The 24,148-nt window shown below is 50.5% G+C and overlaps 9 protein-coding genes across 9 annotated transcripts; 7 read left to right on the top strand and 2 right to left on the bottom strand.

Moving 5' to 3' along the window:
• Nucleotides 1–188: 188 nt before the first annotated feature.
• Nucleotides 189–967, top strand: PENARI_c028G12557 (ETC complex I subunit; the record flags this gene model as incomplete). The annotated part of the gene is made up of 3 exons (XM_022636258.1): nucleotides 189–424; nucleotides 487–597; nucleotides 658–967. The coding sequence occupies 3 exons, from the start codon at nucleotides 189–191 to the stop codon at nucleotides 965–967; spliced, it is 657 nt and encodes a 218-aa protein (XP_022483934.1).
• A 1,193-nt stretch (nucleotides 968–2,160) lies between these two features.
• PENARI_c028G02105 (deoxyhypusine monooxygenase) lies at nucleotides 2,161–3,219 on the top strand (the record flags this gene model as incomplete). Its single annotated transcript, XM_022636168.1, has 2 exons — nucleotides 2,161–2,630; nucleotides 2,697–3,219. 2 exons carry the CDS (start codon nucleotides 2,161–2,163, stop codon nucleotides 3,217–3,219), a joined length of 993 nt encoding a protein of 330 aa, XP_022483896.1.
• A 125-nt stretch (nucleotides 3,220–3,344) lies between these two features.
• Nucleotides 3,345–3,823, bottom strand: PENARI_c028G08195 (DNA-directed RNA polymerase I core subunit RPA12; the record flags this gene model as incomplete). The annotated part of the gene is made up of 3 exons (XM_022636220.1): nucleotides 3,345–3,363; nucleotides 3,425–3,656; nucleotides 3,709–3,823. 3 exons carry the CDS (start codon nucleotides 3,821–3,823, stop codon nucleotides 3,345–3,347), a joined length of 366 nt encoding a protein of 121 aa, XP_022483919.1.
• Nucleotides 3,824–4,171: 348 nt separating this feature from the next.
• PENARI_c028G07708 (putative sister chromatid cohesion protein Mis4) lies at nucleotides 4,172–9,671 on the top strand (the record flags this gene model as incomplete). The annotated part of the gene is made up of 4 exons (XM_022636214.1): nucleotides 4,172–4,334; nucleotides 4,397–4,586; nucleotides 4,637–4,773; nucleotides 4,831–9,671. The coding sequence occupies 4 exons, from the start codon at nucleotides 4,172–4,174 to the stop codon at nucleotides 9,669–9,671; spliced, it is 5,331 nt and encodes a 1,776-aa protein (XP_022483929.1).
• Nucleotides 9,672–10,235: 564 nt separating this feature from the next.
• On the top strand, nucleotides 10,236–12,536 carry PENARI_c028G04527 (putative NADH-ubiquinone oxidoreductase 64 kDa subunit; the record flags this gene model as incomplete). The annotated part of the gene is made up of 5 exons (XM_022636192.1): nucleotides 10,236–11,055; nucleotides 11,116–11,456; nucleotides 11,513–11,663; nucleotides 11,727–12,458; nucleotides 12,520–12,536. 5 exons carry the CDS (start codon nucleotides 10,236–10,238, stop codon nucleotides 12,534–12,536), a joined length of 2,061 nt encoding a protein of 686 aa, XP_022483954.1.
• A 603-nt stretch (nucleotides 12,537–13,139) lies between these two features.
• On the bottom strand, nucleotides 13,140–14,385 carry PENARI_c028G09286 (glucose-induced degradation complex GID8; the record flags this gene model as incomplete). The annotated part of the gene is made up of 4 exons (XM_022636230.1): nucleotides 13,140–13,646; nucleotides 13,861–14,056; nucleotides 14,239–14,318; nucleotides 14,371–14,385. The coding sequence occupies 4 exons, from the start codon at nucleotides 14,383–14,385 to the stop codon at nucleotides 13,140–13,142; spliced, it is 798 nt and encodes a 265-aa protein (XP_022483899.1).
• A 397-nt stretch (nucleotides 14,386–14,782) lies between these two features.
• Nucleotides 14,783–16,534, top strand: PENARI_c028G09928 (uridine kinase family protein; the record flags this gene model as incomplete). The annotated part of the gene is made up of 8 exons (XM_022636234.1): nucleotides 14,783–14,953; nucleotides 15,015–15,142; nucleotides 15,201–15,345; nucleotides 15,396–15,438; nucleotides 15,494–15,607; nucleotides 15,666–15,707; nucleotides 15,761–15,992; nucleotides 16,051–16,534. The coding sequence occupies 8 exons, from the start codon at nucleotides 14,783–14,785 to the stop codon at nucleotides 16,532–16,534; spliced, it is 1,359 nt and encodes a 452-aa protein (XP_022483958.1).
• Nucleotides 16,535–16,900: 366 nt separating this feature from the next.
• On the top strand, nucleotides 16,901–19,116 carry PENARI_c028G06325 (pre-rRNA-processing protein ESF1; the record flags this gene model as incomplete). The annotated part of the gene is made up of 2 exons (XM_022636202.1): nucleotides 16,901–16,967; nucleotides 17,042–19,116. 2 exons carry the CDS (start codon nucleotides 16,901–16,903, stop codon nucleotides 19,114–19,116), a joined length of 2,142 nt encoding a protein of 713 aa, XP_022483967.1.
• Nucleotides 19,117–20,477: 1,361 nt separating this feature from the next.
• Nucleotides 20,478–24,110, top strand: PENARI_c028G11662 (uncharacterized protein; the record flags this gene model as incomplete). Its single annotated transcript, XM_022636249.1, has 1 exon — nucleotides 20,478–24,110. One exon carries the CDS (start codon nucleotides 20,478–20,480, stop codon nucleotides 24,108–24,110), a length of 3,633 nt encoding a protein of 1,210 aa, XP_022483991.1.
• Nucleotides 24,111–24,148: the final 38 nt, after the last annotated feature.

The following is a 24,148-nucleotide window of genomic DNA, read 5'->3' as shown; positions in this document are numbered from 1 at the left end:
AGCGCAAGTGAACCAAAGAAAGCTGATGGAGGAGGAAGGAGGAACAAACCGAGCCCTGCGGGTGGTCGGAAGGCCAAGACCCGCTAAACCATATTCGGTGGTGTCGTGACTTGCGAATTGAAGGCAAACCACACCTTCAAGTGCTTCCCTCTTTGGCAACGACCATTCCCCACATCCAAGAAGACATAATGTCGCTTTTTAGAATTGGGGGTGCCGCTACCCTTCGCGCTAGCAGAATTGCTGCCCCTGTCAATGCGCGCTTCGTCTCCAATGGCGCCAAGGGCGTTCCTTCCGTGAAGACCACCCCGTCGGAGGCTCCCACCACGACTCACTCCGGCAGCTCTTTGATCAACAAGGAGAGTCCCTCCGAGGCTATGGCCCGTCACCAGCCAGATTATGAGGCCACCATCGACCACGGCACCTCGTACGACATCCCCTTTTGGCTCCGTCGCAGATCCTTCCACTAACCTTTTGGCGTCAATCCAGGCAATTCTCTCCGGTGCCCAAGCGTGTCATGGATGGCAGCGAGCCGGGTGACTCCCTCCCCGCCGCCGTTCTCTCCGGGGCCCCTACCGATCTCCAGGCCCGTACTGTGCGGTATGTTCTACAAATATCGAACCACATTACCAAGCTCTCACATACTAACTCTAACAACAGCATCTACCGCCCCACAAAGGCCGCAACTCAGTCTGGTACCTGGCACCAGCACCATTGGCGCATGGATTGGGATATCTTGCAGCGGGGTCACCGCTGGGAGAACCCTCTCATGGGCTGGCAATCGTCCGCCGACGGAATGCAGGGAACCAACATCAAGTTCAAGTCCAAGGAAGACGCCATTGCTTTTGCCCAGAAGCAGGGCTACGAATACTTTGTCCAGGAGCCAAACGAGCGCCGTTTCGTGCCCAAGGCCTATGCCAACAACTTCCTTCACGAACCCAAGAAGATCAAGCACATCAAGACCAAATGATTTGACCTTCGTGCTGTATAATGTACATATTTGTCAGTTTTCTCTATTGAATTCAATTTCAAGCTTTTCAATTTCAAAGCACAGAACCCGACCTTATCAAACGACGTTTCGATTAGAAAGCTAGAGGTGGGCAAGGAGAAGAGAGACGAAGGGGTGAAGTCACTTCTTCTATAAAATGACTTCGATGCCGGTATTTGTTTTTTGGAGGTGGCGGGGCGAGGTTGTGCTTGTTGTTGTTTGCGTGTATACCGTCACTCATTCCGATATTGAAATCCAGTATGCTATTGAGGGCTGCGTTTATCTGATTTAGATGATTGTTCCCTTGTTAGTTACCCGCTATCTATATGCTAGTCAGCTATGGTATGGCACTTTCTGTCTAATTCAAACTTAATCAAGCATATCAAGACCACGGGGTTATAGAGCAATAAGACACTCGAGATACAAATCCATCGATAGAGTTCGCTCTCAACTGACTGCTAATGATGGCTCGTTTACTGTACTGTGAGCATGGAATGAGGTGCCTAAAGCTTCTGACCGGCCCTATGCCAGTCTTCTGGGCTCTGATCGTGCTGTCGAACACACCGGGGCGAGTTGCTCGAGGACCAAACATCCGATATTGTTCAATATACAGGAGTGCTGGATTTATTACATCATTAGGGGTATCTAGGTACGCGGTGCCATCATAGATGCTTTGACACTGCAATGGTCATTGATTAGGGCAAGCTCGATCTATAGATTTAGGGCGGTTGTGCCTTGGGCTCTCTCTGGGCTTACAGTCTCGGTCTCGAATGACACATAACGTATGTTCAGTAATAGTGTAGATACTTCTCTTGTATTGAAATATATCCTATTAGAATTCTATTCAATATCTTATGGAAGTGAGATATATTTAGATTTGTTGCTACTGCGGATCTGCGGAAACGTGACCAAAATATATATCTGCAAACAACGGAGCTCTCGAACGGCAATCCAGAATATTTCAAAACCAGCACCCCTCAATCTAACCAAAAGTGTAATTGGCACATAAGCATGCCACCGGGAGCAAGGAGAACAGGAACGTACGAGCAAAAAAGTATGCGCAGCTAAAGCCTAAATCGGCCCCGCCACCCCCCACTCTAAAAATTGATAAGATCAAAAAGATTAACAACTTTTCATTTCCACCTCAGACCCTCCTTGTTCACCACACCTTCGAAATGGCCGCCGAAACAGATACCACCGTCCCTACCCTCCGCAAGGTTCTTGTCTCTGAATCTGAGCCGCTTGCGCGCCGATTCCGTGCTCTTTTCTCCCTCAAGCACCTGGCGTGCCTGCAGCCTCCCACCGAGCAGACCCTCCCCGCCATCGAAGCAATTGCCGCTGGCTTCTCCTCGCCCTCAGCTTTGCTTAAGCACGAGCTTGCTTACTGCCTCGGTCAAACTAAGAACACCGGCTCTGTCGCATACTTGCAGCATGTGGTAAAGGATGCCGAGGAGGATGCGATGTGCCGTCACGAGGCCGCAGAGGCGCTGGGCGCTCTCGGCTACGAGGACAGCTTGGACATCCTCAAGAAGCTTAGAGATGATGAAAATGAATTGGACATCATCCGGGAGACTTGCGACATCGCCGTCGACCGCATTCTGTGGGAGAACTCCGAGGAGCGGAAGGCCGAGAAATTAAAGCCTAGGTACGATTTGCGCGTCATCCTGCATATTGCGAAGATATTGCTGACATTATCATCTTGGATCTACAGTGACTTCACATCTATCGACCCTGCTCCTCCCATGCCCTTGGAGACCAGCGAACCCAACATCCCTGACCTGGAAAAAACACTGCTTGACACCAAGCTTCCCCTGTTCCAAAGATACCGTGCGATGTTCGGTCTGCGTGACCTTGCCTCGCCCCCAGACCTCCCCACCGCAGTTGATGCTGTCAATGCGCTCGCCAAGGGCCTCAAGGACCCCTCTGCCCTCTTCCGTCACGAAGTTGCCTTTGTCTTCGGACAACTCTGCCACCCCGCCTCCATCCCCAGTCTCACAGCCTCGCTGAGCGACCTGTCAGAGGCTGGTATGGTGCGACACGAAGCGGCGGAGGCCCTGGGCAGCCTTGGCGAGGAAGAGGGTGTGGAGGAGACCTTGAAAAAGTTCTTGAATGACCCCGATCAGGTCGTCAGAGATAGTGTCATTGTGGCTCTTGATATGGCAGAGTTTGAGAAGAATGGCGAGATTGAATATGCGCTGGTGCCAGGAAGTGCTGAGCCCGTTGCGACTGCATGATGGATATGCCAAAAAATTGTTTCGTGACGTCGTGACTTTAATACTCTTGTCCCGCTAGTTATACAGCCTTTCTCCAAAAATAGACCAATTTCCACATCGTTTGTACAATCCGAAAATTATCCAAACTAGTTGTTTGAAGTTTCCCTGTTGAGTCAGTCAGTATTAGCCGAAAAATATTGAGAGGATTCGAAGTGGGTTGGCATACTTGAAACCGCAGACACATCTGTAGAACACAGTACTTCCTTCATCAGCACTGCGCAGCTGCACTGTAGTCCAGAACATCTCCTTCCGCCCACACTCAGGACAATCACGCTCGATGATAGCTTCGGTCATGCGGTCTGCTGCTGACAGGGTCTGGACTGCCGATCGTTTGGCTCTCAGTGCTGATGGGAATGCGGAAGGCTTGGACTCGGAAACGGTAGTTTGGGGAATTGTATCTGTAAATTGAGGTTAGACACAAGTTCCAGATTGGAAGTACAATCTACTCACCTTTGTTCCGAGTGCCGCAGACATCACAGTGAAGAATCGCATCCGCATTGCCGGTAGACTCTCGTAGGAGATTACCGCAATCTGTGCAGAAAATCAAAGAACCAATGACAGACATGCTGATAAAAGCAAGGAAAAGCAGTCCAAAATATGCAGTAATAAAAAGAAAAAGAGCAAAGTGACGAACTAGACAGGCCTTAAGCGCAACGACTGAACATGCAACTTTTTTTTGGGTGCACGAGCCTCTGGCAGGCGGTCACGCGTGGCAGTAGATGTGCCGTCACCCATACGGAATTCGTGAACGCTCTCGACCGTAGCTAGAACAGCTATCTCAATTTTTCAATTTTATTTATGTTTGAATGACCCAGGAATGTCATAAGGAGTGTGTGCTATCTGACATGTCTCTCTCAGGAGCATGTCAACCTTCTTATGACCAGCGCCTACCTCTTTTGACCTAACCGCGACCATGGACCAGAATGGACGCCCGGCCGTCCAGGTGGTTATCAACGGCTATGACCAGACGCAGGCCTACAGATCCAACATGCACCTCCAGAATCAGCCGCGGCCACTGTCCGTAGACGAGGCATTAAAGTACTCGTCCATGTCCAGCGCGCCTGTATTTGGTCTCGGTCTGTCTACTCAAATCCTTTCCCTCAATGGCAGCCAACTAACCGATGGCCTTTTCGCGCAGACTGTATCATTCACCCTGACGTTGGGCGACCCTCAAATACCACCTCGATCAACCACGTACTACAAGAAGGCCGTAAGACGTTGGGCGGATTGGATGCGGAGATACAGTCCGGACAGGATGAATCCAGTCGTTTAGAGACGTCCCGGGAATACCTACAACAGTTGCTGGATGGAAATGAATTGACAGAATTGTGAGAATCCTTCGTATCTCTAAAACCGTCTCTCGCTCATCATCCTCAAGCAAGTTCAAGCTCCCCCGTGCCCCCGCTCGCAGTCAACAGTTACGACCAAACGCACCCGATGGAGCTCTTTCTGGTCGCAGCAGTCTAGGCTCTTTTGCCCGGATGATGCTCGATTCTACCGACATTGCATTTAGATGTAAGATCTAGCCCAGTACAGCTGTCTGGACTTGACCAATTGACAGTTCGATCTCAGATCCCGAAGCATCACCAACGACCAATCTCGAGAATAAAGACTCCACTCCGAAGACAGCTGCTTCCTTGAACCAGCGTGCTCATCTTACGAACAAATCGGTCTCAGCCTCCTCTGAGCCAACACGTGCTCCATCTTCAAGCCAAGTATCCGTGGTTATCCCAGCCAAACCCTTACCCCCTTATAATGGTCAGATGAGTGCGAAAAAGTCCAAATCGAAGACAGAAGGTGAAGACGCAACGGCGGCGGTGCGAATGAAAGACCAAAAAGCGGAGGCAGATGCAGCTCTGCTAAACCTGCAAGACTTCCTCCACGAAGTTTTCGAAGCAGAAGACCAAATGGAATCTAATACTTCAACCCACACGAATATCGACGATCCAAATCCCTTATTCGTGCAAACAAGATCATTGGAGGTGCAAGGAGAGGTGCTGTCTTCAGATGCCCACAGTCGCCTCCAGAAAGTCATTCGAAAAGTCGCGGGATTCGACCGACTCCAGGACATACCATCTGATTATCTCAATCGAATCCAAAAATTGTGCGAAAAGCCCATCATTGCTGCACAAAAACCTGATTTGAGCTTGAATGATACGTCAAGTGAGATTGAATCTCAGGAATGGCTGGGGAAGGTCGAAGACGTATTCAATGCACTTCTTGCAATCGGCACGTTGTTGCAGACGATGTCTGGACGCCAGACGGAGCGCGACCTCTGCCCTGAAGATCTCATCGAGGCCATTCCGAACGTTCTCAATCAAGTCTTTGACCACTGCATCATTCCTGCAGTGGAATCACGTCCTGGTGGCAAAGATGGCCAACACTTCCACTTCTTCTCAACCCAAAAGCGGATCATAGGAAGCCTTGTTTATCAGAGCAAGAAGGTCTTAACCCTCTTTGCAGACTTTCTGTCTCGAATTGATGTCTCCGAAGGCACGATCACGGCCGCTGAGTTCTTCGCCTCCAAATTAATCTTCGTGGAAAACGCCCACAATGACAAGGACTCTGCTTTGGGCCATCAAAAATACGAACCCGCAAGACGCGGTGCGATGGAGGTGCTTGCGAAGGTGTTTTCCAAATATCCCGAACAACGACCCTTCATTCTGGATGAGATCCTGGTCTCATTGGAGAAACTTCCGACCACACGCCAAAACGCAAGGCAATTTAAGGTTGCAGACGGAAAGAACATTCAACTTCTTACCGCACTTGTTTTGCAGCTTGTTCAGACAACGGCGTTGGAAACGCCCTCGCGACCAAAGACCAAACGCCAGGTCAAGACTCAAACTGACGATGACCATGACGAGCTCATGGGCGATGGTGAAGATAACACGAAAAATGAGTCAGATGACGACGAGTCGGACGAGTCGTTGGAACGCCTCGCAACCAAAGCCAACAGACTTTATGACAACGCCATGCGCTCTGCACAATACATCGTGAAGTTCATCGTTCAGCGAGCTATGAACTCAACGAAGACCGGTGATCAACCATACAGGAACATTCTCGATCTTTTCACTCAGGACCTGATCAACGTACTTGGATCTGCTGACTGGCCGGCTGCAGAATTACTTCTCCGGATCTTGGCATCTCACATGGTTGGCCTCGCTGATCAAGACAAGAGTCCAGCGACTGCCAAGAGCATGGCACTTGAGCTCCTGGGCTGGATGGGATCTGCCATTTCAGACCTGATAGCAACCGCTCAGCACATGCTCCCAGCGCTGGAAGATTCCGATTCAGAACTCACCGACTATCTCAAACAACAATTTGAGGAATTCAATTCCCGAGCATTGCACCCGCAAGATCTCATTGTGCCGACTGGTCCATATAGAATGGCACTCGAACACCTTTTGCAGGACAAAAATTCCGATAACTGGCAACTGATTAGCGCACGAGGCTACTACTTGGCTCAATGGGCCAAAACTGTTTGCACTCTTTACTACAACTCCGAGGACCAGGAGGAAATGGCACATGATGATGTGACCTATGACTTGATTGTTCTTTTGACGAGATCCTTTTCAGACCCTCGCTGGCTGGAGACCCATAAGGAATTTGATAACATTACCAATGCCCATGGGAAATTCGCCTACATTCTGACAGTCTTGAACTCAGGCTTTGGAAAAGCCTTTGACACTATTCTCAAAGTTCTCTTGAACTCTTTCACCGGTGATTCGGCCAAGGTGCGCAGCCGCAGTCTGAAAAGTGTTATCTACATGCTCGAGAAAGACCCGAACCTTCTTGATCGAGATGCTTCTGTCCTGCGCGTGATTTTGCGATGTACCACAGATGCCTCGCCCATGGTCCGAGACTCTGCCCTTCAATTGATCGGGCAATGTATTGCCTTGAAGCCCAAGCTCGAAGAAGAAGGTTGTCGAAGCATTCTCGCCTGTGCAGCGGATACTACGGCTGGTGTCCGGAAACGCTGCATTGGGCTGTTGAAAGACCTATACCACAAAACATCTCGGCGGGAATTGAAACTAGTCATCCTCGACAGCTTTCTTCAACGTACAGGTGACACTGAAGAGAGCGTGGCATCGTTGGCCCGACAAACCTTCGAGGAAATATGGCTTGTTCCATTCCACGACTCCATTGATTCATCTGATGGCCCGAAACTCAAGATTGCTCTTGGCGAACAAGTGGCCCTCATTGTCGGCCTAGCCGAACGCAGTGACACTGCACTTGATTCTCTTAGCATCTGCTTACAAGCTGTGCTTTCAGATAAATCCAAGTCCACTGCATTGAACTTCAAAGTTTGCAAGGCTATGGTTGCTACCATGTTCCAGAAACTTGTAGAAGAATCAGATTCCAGCAAAGAGTCCCAACAAGCTCTTTTACAGACAATCACTGTTTTCGCCAAGGCAAACGCAAAGCTATTCAGCCCAGATCAGTTGGAAGCTCTCCACCCCTATATCGGAAATCTTTCTACCACAGATGATCTTTTCATATTCCGATCAGTTGTGGTTATTTATCGTTGCATTCTTCCGTATTTATCCTCGTCACACAACACTCTCCTGAAGGAAGTACAAAATGATCTCTTCAAAATCATCGCCAAGCTTCCTCGTGGTGAGCTCAATGAAGTCATGGGCTGTTTGTGGACCATCAACGGTGTTCTACTAAACACCATTCGACTGGTAAAGTTGACACTCTCATTGCTGAGACCTCTGAAGCGGTACAAGGATATGGATCTTTCCTCGAGTGGGTATGCTGCGGATCTGAACCGTGCCACTAGTTATATCCGCATTGCAGGCTGTGTTGGGGGCCATTGCGACCTTGACAAGTTTGCATCGCATTTCAAGAACGACTTTCCGACATGGTCTGGTAAATCGGTGGCAGGGTTGATGGTTGATCTCATCATCCCTTTTTCTACAAAAGCTCAGCCCTTGGAACTTAGAGTTAACGCTCTCGAAAGCCTAGGATCTATCTGCCAATCATGGCCTGGCCAATTTGGCCGAGAGTGTACCCGGCAGACCTTTGCTCAAACTTTCAAGGAAGATGCTCCAAATTTGCAAAACCTTGTGCTCAAATCATTTGCAGCTTTCTTTGCTATCCACGAAGGCAAGTCTGAAAAAGCTGTCATTCCAACCGCAGACACCGCTGGCCAGGAAGATACAACTCGATTGGGCGGTTCTCTGAGAGCCAGTGACAATGACGGTGCCGCTGCTTTGATTGCCCAGCACTTCCTCTCCAACATGATACAGGTGGCACAATCGCGCCAGGATACTTACTCTTTGACTGCCATTCAACTTATTGCAAGCATCAATCGACAAGGGTTGGTGCATCCGAAGCAGTGCGCGGGTGTTCTTGTTTCCCTGGAGACGTCGACGGTGTCTGATATCGCGAAAGTTGCGTTTGATACTCACAAGGCGCAGCACCAGCAGTATGAAACCATGTTTGAGCGGGAATACATGCGAGCTGTGCAAGAGGCATTCTATTACCAGCGTGATATTGTTGGCGATTCGAATGGGGCTCGGCACCGACCTTACATTTCGAAGCTTGCACCGTTATTCGAGATTGTCAAAATCAGCAACAGTCGGTACCAAAAGAAATTCCTCTCAAACCTTTGCGCCAAGGTCAACTTCGAACTGAAGAAGCTTGATGTGACTGGAAACCCCCCGCAGCACCTCTTGCTGTCACGTTTCATATCACAGAACCTGGCATTTTTCGAATACGGCCAATTGGCTGAACTTGTGCCAACCATTTCGTGCATTGAACGCATCGTTTCCTCAACGGGCACCATCGTTGCACACGCTATCGAGACCGAGATCTCTCCTGCCCCGATTGGCGCGCCCCAGTTAGATAGCTCAAACGGAATGATGCCAGGATTTGCGCCTGAGATGCAGCCGTCGACATTCATGCCGCGACCAACCAATCCTGCAACCTTGAGATTACTGGCGACTGCAGCCGCGTCATTGTCAATGCTTTGGGAAGCTCGAACATACCTTCGCCGTGTTTACGGACTGAATGCCCATAGCAAGACTAACGGCAAACCTGCCGCAAAGGATCTCAACAAAACCGCAACCAAGGTGCATGGAGTGACCGGCGATAAGGTCTGGGAAGCTATCGCCAGGAATATGACCGCTCTAGACAGCGAAGAATCGATGCACCACAAGTGCCGCGAGTTTGCAACCTTGCTCTCCATCGACGATGAGTTCAGGGTGGATGCAGACGAGGACGCAGAAGGGGATAGTCTCGACGCCATTGGAGAAGACGACACGGGAACTGCCCTGACCGGCTCTCGGCCCATGAAGCGCAAGAACTCCGTCTCTAGCTCGAATCTCAACAAGCGGCCCAAGAGCCGCAAGGGTTCCACCGGAAGAAAGAAATCTAGTGAGCCGGACGACGAACTTGCTTGGGATTAATTCGCGTGCCTTATCCACATCATCATACAGGATTCTTTTTTATTTGCATGTCAAGCGAGGTCGGCGTTTATTTATTTTCCTCTGGTCATGGTGAATTCCACAAGGAGTGGCGTTTCTTTGTGTACTTTCTCTACCTTCGACCGGAATGGGGTGGGTGGATACCCTTACTTGCTTTCATACATAGCCTGAGCTTGGCGTGATATCCCGATATCCTTAGTTAAGAGTATATAATAGAAACCCAAGGATTCAATTCAATTGGCACAATATGAAGGTGGCGTCTTCTATAAAAAGTGGTCGGTGAATATAGAACGGGAGCTCGGCTTGTCGTATGAGACCTGATTCTGGATGCCGGCTTCCCGACCTGGCACGTGACTCCCTACTAGATGACGTCGCTGTAGCATCACATCCTTGTCTTGGTAGGTTTCTCAATTTATTTTATTGAGCTTTTAGTTCTAGGTATTTGCCAGGTCGCTCATTCATTCAGAGCACAGAGACGGGCCATGAGCTGCTTCGTCTCTGTTTACCCTCGCTAATCACTTCCCACGCTTCCCTTCTTGTCTGACAATGCTGAACGCGATGCTCCGGAACCGTGTGGAGGGCACCGCACTGAAAGCAATGGGGTCAATACCAGCTCGAATCCGTGTCTCAAAGGCATTCTCGGCTCCCCGACTGTCGCTATCCCGCTCGATACACACCCCTCGTCGCCGACCAGCCCCCCAATGGCGCGCCTTGGCACAGGTACCGACGGTCTCGGTGCCAATCCGATACAAGTCTGAACTCGCAGCCAAGCTGGGGTCTGCACGGAGATCGGCCATCGTGGGCGCTATGTACAAAGTTTTTACGTGGTGTGGCTTTGTGATCGTCTCTGGTGGTGCTATGGTACTCGCGTTCTTTATCTATGATGCTAGTACATATCGCGAAACGTCAACTGCAGCCGACATCCCTGTTTCGGAGTTGGCGCTCAATCCTCGGATTGGAGGCCCGAAGAACTTGCCTATTGCCGATTACCTTGTTGGTGACTATGACTCGGAAACAATGCTAGAGCAGAAGGACAAGCCGCGTCTGGTCATCCTGGGCACGGGTTGGGGTAGTATTGCGCTCCTAAAGAACTTGAACCCTGCAGATTACCACGTTACTGTCGTTTCCCCGACCAACTATTTCTTGTTTACTCCTATGCTGCCCTCTGCTACTGTAGGCACCCTGGGTCTTCGTTCGCTGGTGGAGCCCGTTCGGCGCATCATTGATCGGGTCAATGGGCACTTCCTCAAGGCATCGGCTACTGATGTCGACTTCTCTGCAAAGTTGGTGGAGGTTTCTCAGGTTGACAATGATGGGGTTAGAAAGAATTTCTATCTTCCCTACGACAAGCTTGTTATTGGTGTCGGTGAGTTATCTCGAGAACAAACAGTGTTCATCGCAAAAGTACTAACCTTATCATATCTAGGCTGTGTGACGAACCCGCATGGTGTCAAGGGCCTCGAGAATTGTAACTTCCTGAAGACAATTGACGATGCTCGTCGCATCAAGAACAAGGTCTTGGAAAACATGGAGCAGGCCTGTCTTCCTACCACCACCGATGAAGAGCGCAGACGCCTGCTTTCCTTTGTCATTTGTGGTGGTGGTCCAACCGGTGTTGAATTTGCTGCTGAGCTGTTCGATCTTCTCAATGAAGACTTGCTCCTCTCTTTCCCTCGCATTGTCCGCAATGAGATCTCTGTCCACATCATCCAGAGCCGAACCCACATCTTGAACACGTACGATGAGGCACTCTCCCAGTATGCTGAGGTATGCTTTCTATACGCCAGAGACTTTCTGATAGCCTTTCTAACATTGTTTCCTAGGGTCGATTCACTCGTGATGGTGTCGAGGTGTTGACCAACGCCCGTGTCAAGGAAGTTCGCAGTGACCGGGTCCTTTTCAGTCAGGTCGAAGACGGCAAGACCATTGTCAAGGAGATCCCAACCGCATTCTGCCTGTGGTCCACTGGCGTGGGTAAGTGCACTACCATCATGCATTAAACTACCTCCATGGCTTGCAATAACTAACACGATGTAGCCCGAGCTGAAATCTGCGAAACCCTCTCCAAGAAGCTGGAGGGTCAGAACAATAAGCATGCCCTTGAGACGGACTCTCACCTCCGTCTGATTGGTGCTCCCCTAGGTGACGTCTACGCCATTGGTGACTGCTCGACAGTTCAGAATAACGTGGCAGACAACATTATCCGGTTTCTCCGCACCATCGCCTGGGAAAAGGGTCGCGATCCCGAGAAGGTCCACCTCACCTTCTCCGAATGGACAGAAGTTGCCAACCGAGTAAAGAAACGCTTCCCTCAAGCCACTAACCATCTCCGCCGCCTGGACCTACTCTTCGAACAGTACGACAAGGACCACTCCGGTACACTCGACTACGGCGAATTGTCCGAGCTCCTGCATCAGATCGACACCAAGCTCACTTCCCTGCCTGCCACCGCCCAGCGTGCCAACCAGCAGGGTGTCTACCTCGGCCGCAAGCTTACCAAGATTGCCGCCGCTCTTCCTGGTCTCAAGGCCAACGAGATCGACTATGGTGACCTCGACGAGGCCGTCTACAAGGCCTTCCGTTACAGACATCTTGGAAGCTTAGCGTACATCAGTAACGCTGCCATTTTCGACTTTGGTGGTATGAGCTTCAGCGGTGGTGTCATTGCCATGTACCTCTGGCGTAGTATCTACTTCGCCGAGAGCGTGAGCTTCCGCACGAGGTGTATGTTGGCCATGGACTGGGCCAAGAGAGCTCTTTTCGGAAGAGGTATGTCTTCATCGTTTCCTGATTGATCTGCAAGCATTGCTAATATATTCCGTAATTCTAGATCTCATGAGCTTCTGAGCAGCTCGATATACTCCCCACCCATAGCCTGTCGCTGGCCGATGATGAGATATCAGCGATATCTCCAATAGAGTTTCTTTGCTGATACAGTCTCGAGCGAGTCAGAGAGAGACTGAGAATCTTTTGTCCTATGACTCCTGTTTATTTCCGAAAGTACCTACGCCTTCGACCTTGTTACTTGTTCTTTTGGATTTATCCTGTTGAACTTCATGCATACCTGTGGCTGTATGGATTTGTTACGTTCATTAGCTAGCATTTTTCTTGTGTTCTGATGCTTGCTGCATAAATGCATTGACTGTAATCTAGAAAGACACGTCAGTTGACAAATTTAGGCCGACGATCAAGCTTGTTCTGCTTTTACTAGACTAATTTAGGCACTGATGCCCCGAGGAGCGGGAAGAAGGTGGAGTCATTCAAGAAAAAGGAAAATATTCATTGTGTTGTAAAAAGGCTCAAAAGGCCGAACTGAAAAAACCAGCGATAGACATCGCACGAACGAAACGCCTAAGAATGAGGAACCAAGACGCCGCGCTAGAAAAATCAAACGTTAGGGCAGAAGTGGTCAGAGCCAGCATTTGGAAACCGGGCTACACAAAGACCAGATCATGATATCATTGGGTCAATATCACTGTTGTGAGATAACAAGGTGTCGGAAATGTTAGTAGCAAGATCATTACTGGATTTTTTGTGAGAATCGCCGACTAAGCCAATGTCCAGGGTGTCTGGAATGTCTCTCTTGGCGTCTCGGGCCTTTCTTTCGGCAAACGCCCGAAGTTTCACAAGATTGCGCAGACGGGCCTCTTTACGAGCGCCCTGACTCTGCAGAATGGCCTCGTTGACTTGGGTAGCGATATCTTTACGAAGCGCGGGGTCCAGAAGACATGCAAGGGACGGGTCCAAGTTGTCACTGGGGAAGATCAATAGGGCAAGTGTGCGCTCGAGGTCCTCCAGGAACTGGGGATTCGTGGGAGCACGAGGTGCAAGCTGCGAGGTCGCGAAGTCCAGGGCTGGGCTGATGTCGCTGCCTGGTACGGCCATGCAGGTGCGGATCAACTCAACCAATTGCAAGCGCAGCAGGGCAAAGTGCAGAGATGGGTCCTCATCAAGAATCTATTCAAGTCTTGTTAGCAATGGCACTTTGCAAGAAGTGTGTGAGGTGCTGATAAGATCCAGTTTTGGCTTTGCTCATACTGAGGACTGAAGATGTTTGTTTTTCTGCAAAACCCCGGAGGGGATTTAAGAGTGGTGCATGAAACTTGGTATAATCATAGCAAGAATAGGGGCTAGGAAATGTGGAGTCGACTAGTGGAAAAAATTTTCTTACCTGAGGATTGAGCTCGTTGATTTTTTCAACAGCCGACTGGATATCACCCGAGTAAATCGCAGTCCTGATCTCAACTCGCTCCTGGATAGACTCCAGGTCCGTTCTGAGTTGGATATTGGCCTCAACTGCGAATTTGTTCGCAGCGGCGGGATAGCCGTTTGTGATGAGGTAATCCATGACCAAATAGTTGATATCACTGTGATATGACAGTTAGCAATCGCTCGGACCCAACTGTTGAATGCAATATTTGCAGAGGTGACGTGAATCAGATAGACAAGTCAATTGTTTCTCCTCACATGTTTTCAGAGAGATTCCCAACTTGATTTTCAAGAACATCATGTCACGGGGCGGAGGGGGATGGCATCGGAGGTAACTCACGTCTTGGAAGGCTTGACCTCCTCGAGCTTCCGCTCGAAGTGATGCCACGTAGGCGTCGCAGTCGAGGGAGTTCGGGACATCTGCATTGTGTTAAAAGGCCAGCGACCACGGGTTTCACACCGAGAAGCATACAAGATTAGCCGACATTATGAGCGGGATGCCCAGTCTTGAATCAGGTCCAAAGCTATCCTCAAAGCTGAATGGTGACCCAAGAAACGACGGCCATGGGAAGAGGCAGTCGCTGTGTGGGAAAAGACCAGTTGGATGGAGGGAAGAGGAAGAGAGGCGAGAAGAAAAAGCTCGGAATAAGAGGAGCTTAAGCGAAGGTAACGCGCTAAGCCTAAGTCAGCGGATGACGAAGACATAAGTCAGCAACCTATGACCAGTAAGAGGTGTTGGCAGGAAGATGTCTCAAACTAACCTGGATTGGGCAATTGTATTACATAAGTATGCCAAGCCCTCCAGGGCTCTTATCGAGGAATTGCATTTCAATCCAAGTCGTATTGTACAGTGGGGTACGGTCTTAAGTGACAGTTTCTTTGACATGGAGTCGATCTCGCCTTTTATTTCCTCAAGCCCTGCGCCGCGGTATGCTCCACCATGGCAGGACTTGAGCATCATCGGCATCGCTGGTAGTTCAGGCTCTGGCAAGACCTCTGTGGCCATGGAGATTGTCAAGTCGTTGAACCTACCCTGGGTGGTGATCCTTGTAATGGTACAGCTTCTAAAAATGCATGGTCTTGATCTTGTTGCGGCTCTAACCTTCATTTGTTTAGGATTCATTTTACAAGACATTATCAGCCGAGGAGCACCTCAAAGCTCATGCGAACGAGTATGATTTTGACTGCCCGGATTCGATTGACTTTGATCTTCTCGTACAGACCCTGCGGGATCTCAAGAAAGGGTAACTTTCTTTTTCTACGGTCTAGGTCTTTGTTTTGCCTGACCAGATTGTACTACAGAAAAAAAGCCAACATCCCGGTGTACTCATTCGCTGATCACCAGCGGCAGTCCCACACGACCACTCTTTACTCGCCTCGAGTGATTATTCTGGAGGGCATTCTGGCGCTTCACGATCCTAGAATCGTGGAGATGTTGGATGTCAAGGTATGTGCTTTCTTCTCTGCCTGTCAAACAGAGCTAACTCGCCAATCCAGATCTTCGTTGAAGCCGACATGGATGTATGCTTAGGACGCCGAGGTGGGTGATGTTGAATCTTATTCATGCGAAAGGTCACTGACGGAAATATCAATAGTCCTTCGGGATGTCCGCGAGCGCGGCCGAGACATTGAAGGAATCATCAAGCAGTGGTTCGCTTTCGTGAAGCCATCTTATACCCGATATGTGGAACCCCAACGCCCCATTTCAGGTTGGTAGTCGTGTGACTGTACAATGGATTCAGGGAGTTTCCTAACCCTGATTTTCAGACATTATCATTCCACGTGGCATTGAGAACACAACCGCCATTGGTATGCATTCCTCGCGCCGCTACCTCTAATGACTTGAGGCTAATTCAATCTAGACATGGTGGTGAAACACATCCAACGCAAGCTGCAAGATAAATCCGATAGGCACACTGAAGAACTTAACAGGCTCGGTCTGATTGCAGCGGAAGTTGAGTTTCCTTCGAATGTACATGTTTTGCCCTCCACGCCGCAGCTCATCGGAATGAATACTATTTTGCAAAACCCAGCAACCGAGCAGGAGGATTTCATCTTCTACTTTGATCGACTGGCTTCGATCTTGATTGAGAAGTATGACACCCACATCCCGAAATTGGATTTTCTTTTACTCAACTAATACCGTTGCCAGAGCCTTGGACATGACATTGTATGTCTCCGCGAATGTGGAAACACCACAAGGAAACCCATACATAGGTTTGCATCCCAAGGGTACTGTATCGGCTGTCGCCATCCTCCGAGGAGGTTCGTGTATAGAGACTGCCCTCAAGCGATCAATTCCTGACTGTGTCACTGGTCGCGTGCTCATTCAAACCAATGAGTGCAGCGGAGAGCCAGAGTTGCATTACTTGAAACTCCCAGCGCAGCTCGAAGAACATGCCACAGTTATCCTCATGGACTCGCAAATGTCCAGTGGAGGTGCTGCACTTATGGCCGTTCGCATCCTTCTTGACCACGGAGTGGAGCAGGACAGAATCGTTTTTGTGACCTGCGCAGCAGGCGAGCGAGGTCTCAAGCGGCTGACGGCTGTATTCCCCAGGATCAACGTGATTGTTGGGCGGATTGAGGAAGAGGGAGAGCCACGATGGATTGAGAAGCGGTACTTTGGATGCTAAAGTTATCCAACCGCCGCTATATATCATGAGACCCTAGTACATACGCTGATCACGACATCTTCCGTGACTACGGACGCATTGCATTATTAGGAGTGATATTGAACAATGACAATACTTTACTTGCATATAATTTAAACTTCTCACCACCACGATAATGGATGCTGACTGAAAATCCTCGGATCGTAGCAGACTTGCCGTTTCGAGAACTAGACCCAAGGGTCTGACCGCCTGGCCGACCGCCGCGGCAGAAAAAAGAAATAATCTGCCGCTCGAGCATTTTCACTTGTTGAATTTGACGATCTCTTATCGATACCCAGGTCTTGGAAAAAATTGCCCTGCTCTCGGTGATATATCGTAGAGCTTAAAATGGCAGGCCCTGACAAGAAAAAGTCCAAGGCCGGAAAGGCCAAAGGCGAAACCGGCCCGTTGATCAGTACGTACAACCGAAGCTTGAGATACGTTCTAAAGAGCCCTATGGACCAGCATTACTAACTTTTTCTATTACAGCGGACCCTCGTTTTGCCAGCATCCAATCCGATCCTCGCTACCGTCTTCCAAGCAAACGCCAGACTCATGTCAAGCTTGACAAGCGCTTTGCGCACGTGCTAGATGATAAGGATTTCTCCCGCAACGCTGCTGTCGATCGCTATGGACGCAAGCTGGCAAAGGACGACACCAAGAAGCAATTGAAGAAGTTCTACCGCCTCGAGGACGATGACGAGGACGAGCAGAGCGGCTCCGACGACGAAGAAGTAGTCAAGAAGGAGCTGAAGCGCATCGATTCTGCCTCATATGATCCTGCACGCGATGGTGGCTTTGAATCCTCGTCATCTGAGGAAAGCTCCAGCGAGGAGGAAGACGAGGAGGAAATCGAAGGCGAGGTCGAATTCCCAGATCAGCAGCAGTCCAATGTGCCGCTAGGAGAAGTGTCGAATCGGATAGCAGTCGTCAACCTCGACTGGGACAATATTCGCGCTGAAGATCTGATGGCTGTCTTCTCGAGCTTCCTTCCTCCTGGTGGGCGTGTGTCGAACGTCACAGTATACCCTAGCGAGTTTGGAAAGGAACGTATGGAGAGGGAGGAGGTTGAGGGTCCCCCGAAAGAGATCTTCGCGCCAACCAAGAAAAACGCTGGTGGCGAGGATGACTCCGAGGTAGACTCGGATGATGAGGAGGAAGAAATCAAAAAATCAATGATGAAGGGCGATGACGGCGAAGAGTTCAACTCTACACAATTACGCCGTTACCAACTCGACCGACTGCGGTATTACTATGCCATCCTCAAGTTCTCATCTAAGGATGTCGCCAAACATGTCTACGATCTGGTTGATGGCGCTGAATACCTCTCCAGTGCCAATTTCTTCGATCTTCGCTTCGTGCCTGATGACACAGACTTCTCGGATGACAAGCCTCGCGACGAGTGCTCTCGAATCCCTGATAAGTACAAGCCTACCGAGTTTGTTACTGATGCTCTGCAGCACAGCAAGGTCAAATTGACATGGGATGCGGATGACAAGTCAAGGAAAGAAGCACAGGCACGTGCATTCCGGGGTTCGCGAAAGGATGTTGACGAGAACGACCTGAAAGCCTACCTTGGGTCTGACAGTTCTGACGACGAAGATTCAGATGACGAGGATGGCGGCGTGGAGGTTGTTGACAACACTGCCGGAGAAGCTTCAACTACGAAGCTATCCAAGAAGGAGGCTGAGAGGCAGCGCATGCGTGCTTTGCTGGGCCTGAGCGCCGAGCCTACCCGCACCAAGGCCGACGGCCCTGTTGGTGAGATGGAGGTCACTTTCACATCGGGTCTGGCTGGCGGTCACGGCAAGGATACCATCTTCGAGAATGAACCAGTGGTCGAAGAAAGCACAATCGACAAGTACGTGCGAAAGGAGCGTGAGCGCAAGAAGCGCCGAAAGGAGAAGCTCAAGGCTACCAAGCAAGGAGACGATGAGGGTGCCGACGCGGTGGACAGTGAAGACAACGAGCCTGCTCCAGCCGAGGTACAGGAGGAAGTGGAAGAAGATGCAGGCTTCAACGATCCATTCTTCGACGACCCTACTGGCAAGGTCACCTCCGCTGCCCGGCGCAAGGAGGAGAAGCGCAAGAAGCGTGAGGAGCGTGCCGCTGAAGAAGCGGCATCAGCTGCTCAGCGGGCTGAGCTTGAGCTTCTCATGGTAGACGACGAGAAGGCTCACATCAAGCACTTCGACATGACCGAGATCGAGAAGGCCGAGAAACAGTCACGGAAGAAGAAGGGCAAGGGCAAGAAGGGCAAGTCCCAGGAAATTGCTCCGGCAGATGACTTCCAGGTCAACGTCAGCGACCCCCGTTTCTCCCGCCTGTTCGACAGCCATGATTTCGCTATCGATCCCACCAACCCCCGCTTCAAGTCCACCTCTGGCATGAAGGCCATGCTGGACGAGAGCCGTAAGCGCAGACGCACTGGTGATGACGCTGAGGCAGAGGTTGTGCCCGAGACGAAGGAACGCCAGAAGAAGCAGAAGAAGGCTCCAAAGGAGTCTGGCTCGGAGGATCTGAAGCGTCTGGTGGATAAGGTCAAGCGCCAGTCGAAGGCATGAACATAAGCGGAACTGTAATGAATTTGGAGCTATTGCACTGGGAATCGGTGTATTGAATTGGATTGTGTGCATATATCTGTGGCACATTGCCAACAGTGACTTATACTATTTCTTAGTTCTACTGCTTGTAGTCTGTAAAAAAATGGTGTAGTGGCCTCTTAAGTATTTTCTCACGTTGATACCCTTCTATCATTCTCCGCATAACCGTGAGATTTCTCTCAAAGGTATAGGGCTACAGGGCTGTGCGCGAATCATTGGCTATCTAACAGGACAGAATCCTGTCATGATGTTTGGATGCCAAGGAGCTGCATGCGACTATAATAGTCAACTTAGGCACCAATAAATAATGCATGGATAATATATCAGCAGCTAAGATCGGCCACACATTGGCGGGTTCAATTGGAAGAATATAATATATCATGTCTGATATTCAGCTAATCCCCGGATAAAATGCAGGCAGAAGCGACAGGCCGCCTGATATAGAGAGAATAATGTGTGTCTTTGATATGATCGACACTTCACTCGGTCCCAGGCACACAACGCTACAGGCATGATGCTTGTCCTACGCGAGGTGTGATTCACGGTGTAGAGCTGTCATGTGGTCACTCTGGGTAATACATTGGAAAGAAATATTCTCCTCCAATCCCAAATTCACATCCGTCTCAAATAACAGCCACCGAATAACACGATTCCTTGCAATCCTTATGCGGTGACACGGGGACGGTCGAGGATAGTGACATGGTGGTCAATAGAGCCTCGTATGACTTGAGTGTAAGGCATTAAAGTTGAGTCATCGATGGTATCTTCGTTATAAGAAGAATTCAAGGATCGGAACTTCATTCAACAGACTAGATGAGTATTTGGGAAGATCTGATAAGAAGATATCCGGACATTTGTAGTTGATATGTAGTTGGAGTTGATTAAAGCCCAGATGTCACTATTGCTGACTGTGCCTTCAAACCACGTGATGATCCTCACCGCCTCTTCCGGCTTCTATCCACAGTTCCCCAGGCCGTCTCTCTGATCAATGACCTGAGTCCCTTAAGAAGCTGGGGATTATTTTATCTAGCCTGTTTTCTCAACTCTGAAAAGACTGTGGAGACTTGGTGAGAGCCAATTCCCAATTGCTGAGAGCCCCACTGCTGCAGCTCATCCCACCTTCCTTTCCACTCCCCTCTTCGGACATTCTCAATTCCCTCATCGCTTGATGATGGTTTCTGCTTCGTTGAATTAAGCTATGGGTGGATGCAGCCTGGTTTCCCTAGCTGTCTGCTACCCATCGTTACACTGCGTTATTTGATCAGTCCATTTTCTTCATCTGTTCTCCCACATTCCTGCAGGTTTCCCCGGCTATATTCATCATGCTGGGCCGACTCTTGAGTACCGCCGCGTCGACTCTAAACCCCGCGGCGTACTCAACACGCAACAATGGCACACTTCTTGAGTCCGTCACCGAAGAGGAACATACCTCCGGCCTTCTTTTCCCCGATGCCAGCCTCCTCCGACGTTCCAATACACATGCCTACCCATTGCAAACAACGTTTAATTCCCCGAATGCCTCGACCGCCGGGGCCTACGATGATCGTGGTGGAATGGAATTGGATGCTATCAAGGATTTCCGGGTGATCGTTGCACAGAATGCATTAGGCGACCGTGATGCGTGCGTCTTACTTGACACTCGTGCATCCGACTCCCCAACCGGCCTCGGAATCGATCCACAAGGCAATGATCAGTTCGGCCCTAGACATACGCGTGCAGTCTCTAGTCTCTCCCGTGGGACACGCCGCAATATTCTCAACCAATCGTCTGTCGTAGAATCAAGCCCTCTCTCCGTTGCTGCAGATGCACGCAGGTCGTCACCAGCAGGTGCCGGTGCTTTCTCTCGGGCCCGAGGTCGGAGCTCAACGCTGGCACCATCGGCCACCTTGCACGATACAGGTCATTCTCGACATTCTGCCGACTCAAACGACACCGGTCTCCTGAATTGCATCTTCGGCAGCAGTGCGTTCAGTTACCGGGGATCGTCTACAAAAATGCACATCATCTCCGCTGATGATGATACGGGACCGGGCATTAATGCATCATCACCTGCTTCCCGCAGTCCACTTTCTCGTGCCTATACCACAGGCAGTCCATCAGGCCTGATGGGAGCAGGTAGAGGAGTCGACAACAAACCACCTTCCAAAGTCACAGTCCTCTTGACTCGCATGTTTAGCGTGAATCTTCCCGAAGGAGCCGAGGCATCCGCTGAGCGACATGACTATGCCAGCGCTCTTTACCAGGAATCTTTGCCTGAGATGGGCGGCTTCCCCTTCCCGGATGTTTCCAAGCGCAAGAAAATAAAGGAAAAGAAAACGCCAATGTACGCTGTTGCCATCACAATTCAGATTCCTTTACTCGCACGCAATCCTGGACGACCTGTTTCAAGATTTAGCACGCTTGGCCCCGATTCCCCTCGGCCTGGTTTCTCAAGCTCGCTGGACTCAGATCACCGCTGGCCAGGCGGATTCTTTGACGATAGCTTGTCTGCAGCATCCCCACCTGCTAGTCTGGATGAGCGACTGGACTTGCTCGTTGATCATTGGGATGTCATCACTCGTACACTCTCACATCTTGAAAGACTTGCTCGGAACGAAATTCTTTTCCTCCTGAAGAAGGTGGACTCCTTGTCGGGACCGCACCCGAAGCCTGCTAAACCTCCTAATATGCAGCGGACTAACCAGACTATTGTGCATCTCCCCGCCAACATTCTATCTGTCAATTCGAAACTCAAGGAGGAGGCTATCCGCAGCTCTCGTCGGATTAGCTTGGCCCTTCAAACTCCATACGTGGTCACTGGACAAAGTCGATGGGGCGTCTGGCGGGAGGAAGGCCGTTCAATTGTCCGTGGGTTAGGCGACAAAGAGCAAAATTTCTTCTTTTTGGTGATCCTCACAGCATTCTTGGGGAACCACACCGAATGGCTCAACACTCTTGGCCCCGAGTGGTATCGCCGGCGCCATAATCTGCAGCAGAAATCCCAGCAAGATGGCGAACCTATACTTGCAAACAGAACAGTCATTGTCTGCCCAGACAAGATGACTGCTCGCCGCCTTGTCTTCTTGCTCGCCGCCTTTTTGCCATCTAAACAGCGTCTGGAGCCGTTACCTTCGCCGCTCAGACCTGGCACATCAATTTCAATGCGTGCTATCTCCCAAAGCCCACCCACAGTTCCTCTACTCCGCCAGGAGTCCCTTCGCCGAGCGATTGAAAGACGAGCTCGTGCCAACCGATTACATATGGGCGAAAATGATTACCATCGACGATCAGTGAGTGTTTCATCACAAGATACAGCGCAGCGGTCGTCGGATGGCGCCGACATAACTCCGCCGGCGGAACCTTCTACGGCCTCAGCCCGCAGAGGTTCCGATGCTCGGTCGATCAGAACCCTCGGCGTAAAGAATCCTGTAAAGAATCCTCCAAAGGATCGAGCTAAGAACACCAGCGGCGCAACTACCTCTATGATTACTCAAAGCAGCACTGTCCCTGTGCCCCATTTCACTTCTCAGCCAAGCAACTCACAACAAACTGCCGCAGCTGAAGGCAACGATAGTCTCGCGTCAGAGACCTTGCTGAAGAACCTCCAACGAAGTGACAGCTCTGTCTTGACCCCAAATGGCAGTTTTCCGTCAGCCGGAGGTCGCTGGGGAGGTATCTTCTCCGGTCTTTGGAGCTCTCGGCAGGAGTCATCCGCTGAAAGCAATGAGCCCTATTCTCCAACTGATACTCGCAAGAGATCTGTCTCTACAATTGTTGGTCCTGCTGTGCGTGGCCCCACTACTTTGAGTCAAATGGTCAAAGAAGTCACGGAGGATGAAGATGATGAACAACGGCGCAAAAACGCCCCCAGTGGAAATATCTCCATCCCCGCTGCTGCTGCTGCTCACAATGATGAGGCTGGCTCGCCCGAACCGTCATCACTAACCAGCCAAGTCCGCGAATCACCTTTGAAGATGTCAGTCCGCGCAGAGGAAGGTGTGGTAGACATTGATCTTCCCCTTCCAGGATTCATGTCACTTTCTTCCTCCGGTGATTCTACTGTTGCCTCGCCGAAGAAAACTCGTACGTCCGTCACCAGCATGGATGCAATCGCTTCCACTCACAGCAGTGGCTCTGGGTTCCACGGTGTTGGGAAAGATAACGATGGCCCTACTGCCCATGTAGCTGGCTGGTTGAAGTCATTCCATGAAGATTTCTCGCTTCAAGCAGTCCGGCCTTACGCCTCCCTTGAAACAGAGATCAAGCAGGCCATGCGGGCCGAACCCTCTCCATATATCCCCTTCGCAACCGATGTGGATGGATCAGAGAGATGGGTCGATGTCGCCACAACCTTGATCGCAGACACTAGGGCCTCAACAGTGAAGCGAATTCGATTGAGACGCAAGGTCACAGTGGGTCATGACTCGCCCACACATACCCCAGCTTCACCAGCCAATGGCCTTCACTCGGGCGGCGCCCGCCACACCGGTGGGTCTCGTTCTTCACAGTTCTCTGGCTTCTTCAACGGACCGGACAAGATACCCGAAAGCTCTGCCGCCGAAGAACAAGATCAAAGCTTTGTGGAAGAACGCTTCATCGAGGAACCCGTGATGGACCTCGACGGTGTTCTCGTTGATGCCGTCGAGCGCGTCTTGGGCCAAAGTGGTCACTCGTCTTTGGCACACTCGCGTGCTCCATCTCCTACTCGCGCCCGCAAAGCTGAAGACAACAAAGCTCCTCCCCCACGCACCGATGAAGCCCCTCCTCTCGAAGTGCCTCGTGGTGAATGCCGCAAAATGGTACTTGGGGCTTTGGAAGAAGTCGTCCGCATCGTTACTGCCGAGCATTGCCGTGAAGATGTGGATAGCACATTAGGACTTGCTGATCGTGAACGAAGGAGAGCACTTGCAGGTGCTGACAATACATTGCGTGAAGGAATTCGGAAATGGCTCCTCGACGTCGAAGAAGCCTGGTGATACGCTTTGCCTGGCCTCGAACTTTCTACCTTTGTTTT

Source organism: Penicillium arizonense (assembly GCF_001773325.1).
Source record: "Penicillium arizonense strain CBS 141311 chromosome Unknown PENARI_contig028, whole genome shotgun sequence".
NCBI classification, from domain to species: domain Eukaryota; kingdom Fungi; phylum Ascomycota; class Eurotiomycetes; order Eurotiales; family Aspergillaceae; genus Penicillium; species Penicillium arizonense.
Note: the sequence above shows the minus strand (reverse complement) of the source record. Positions and strands in the feature narration are given on the sequence as shown.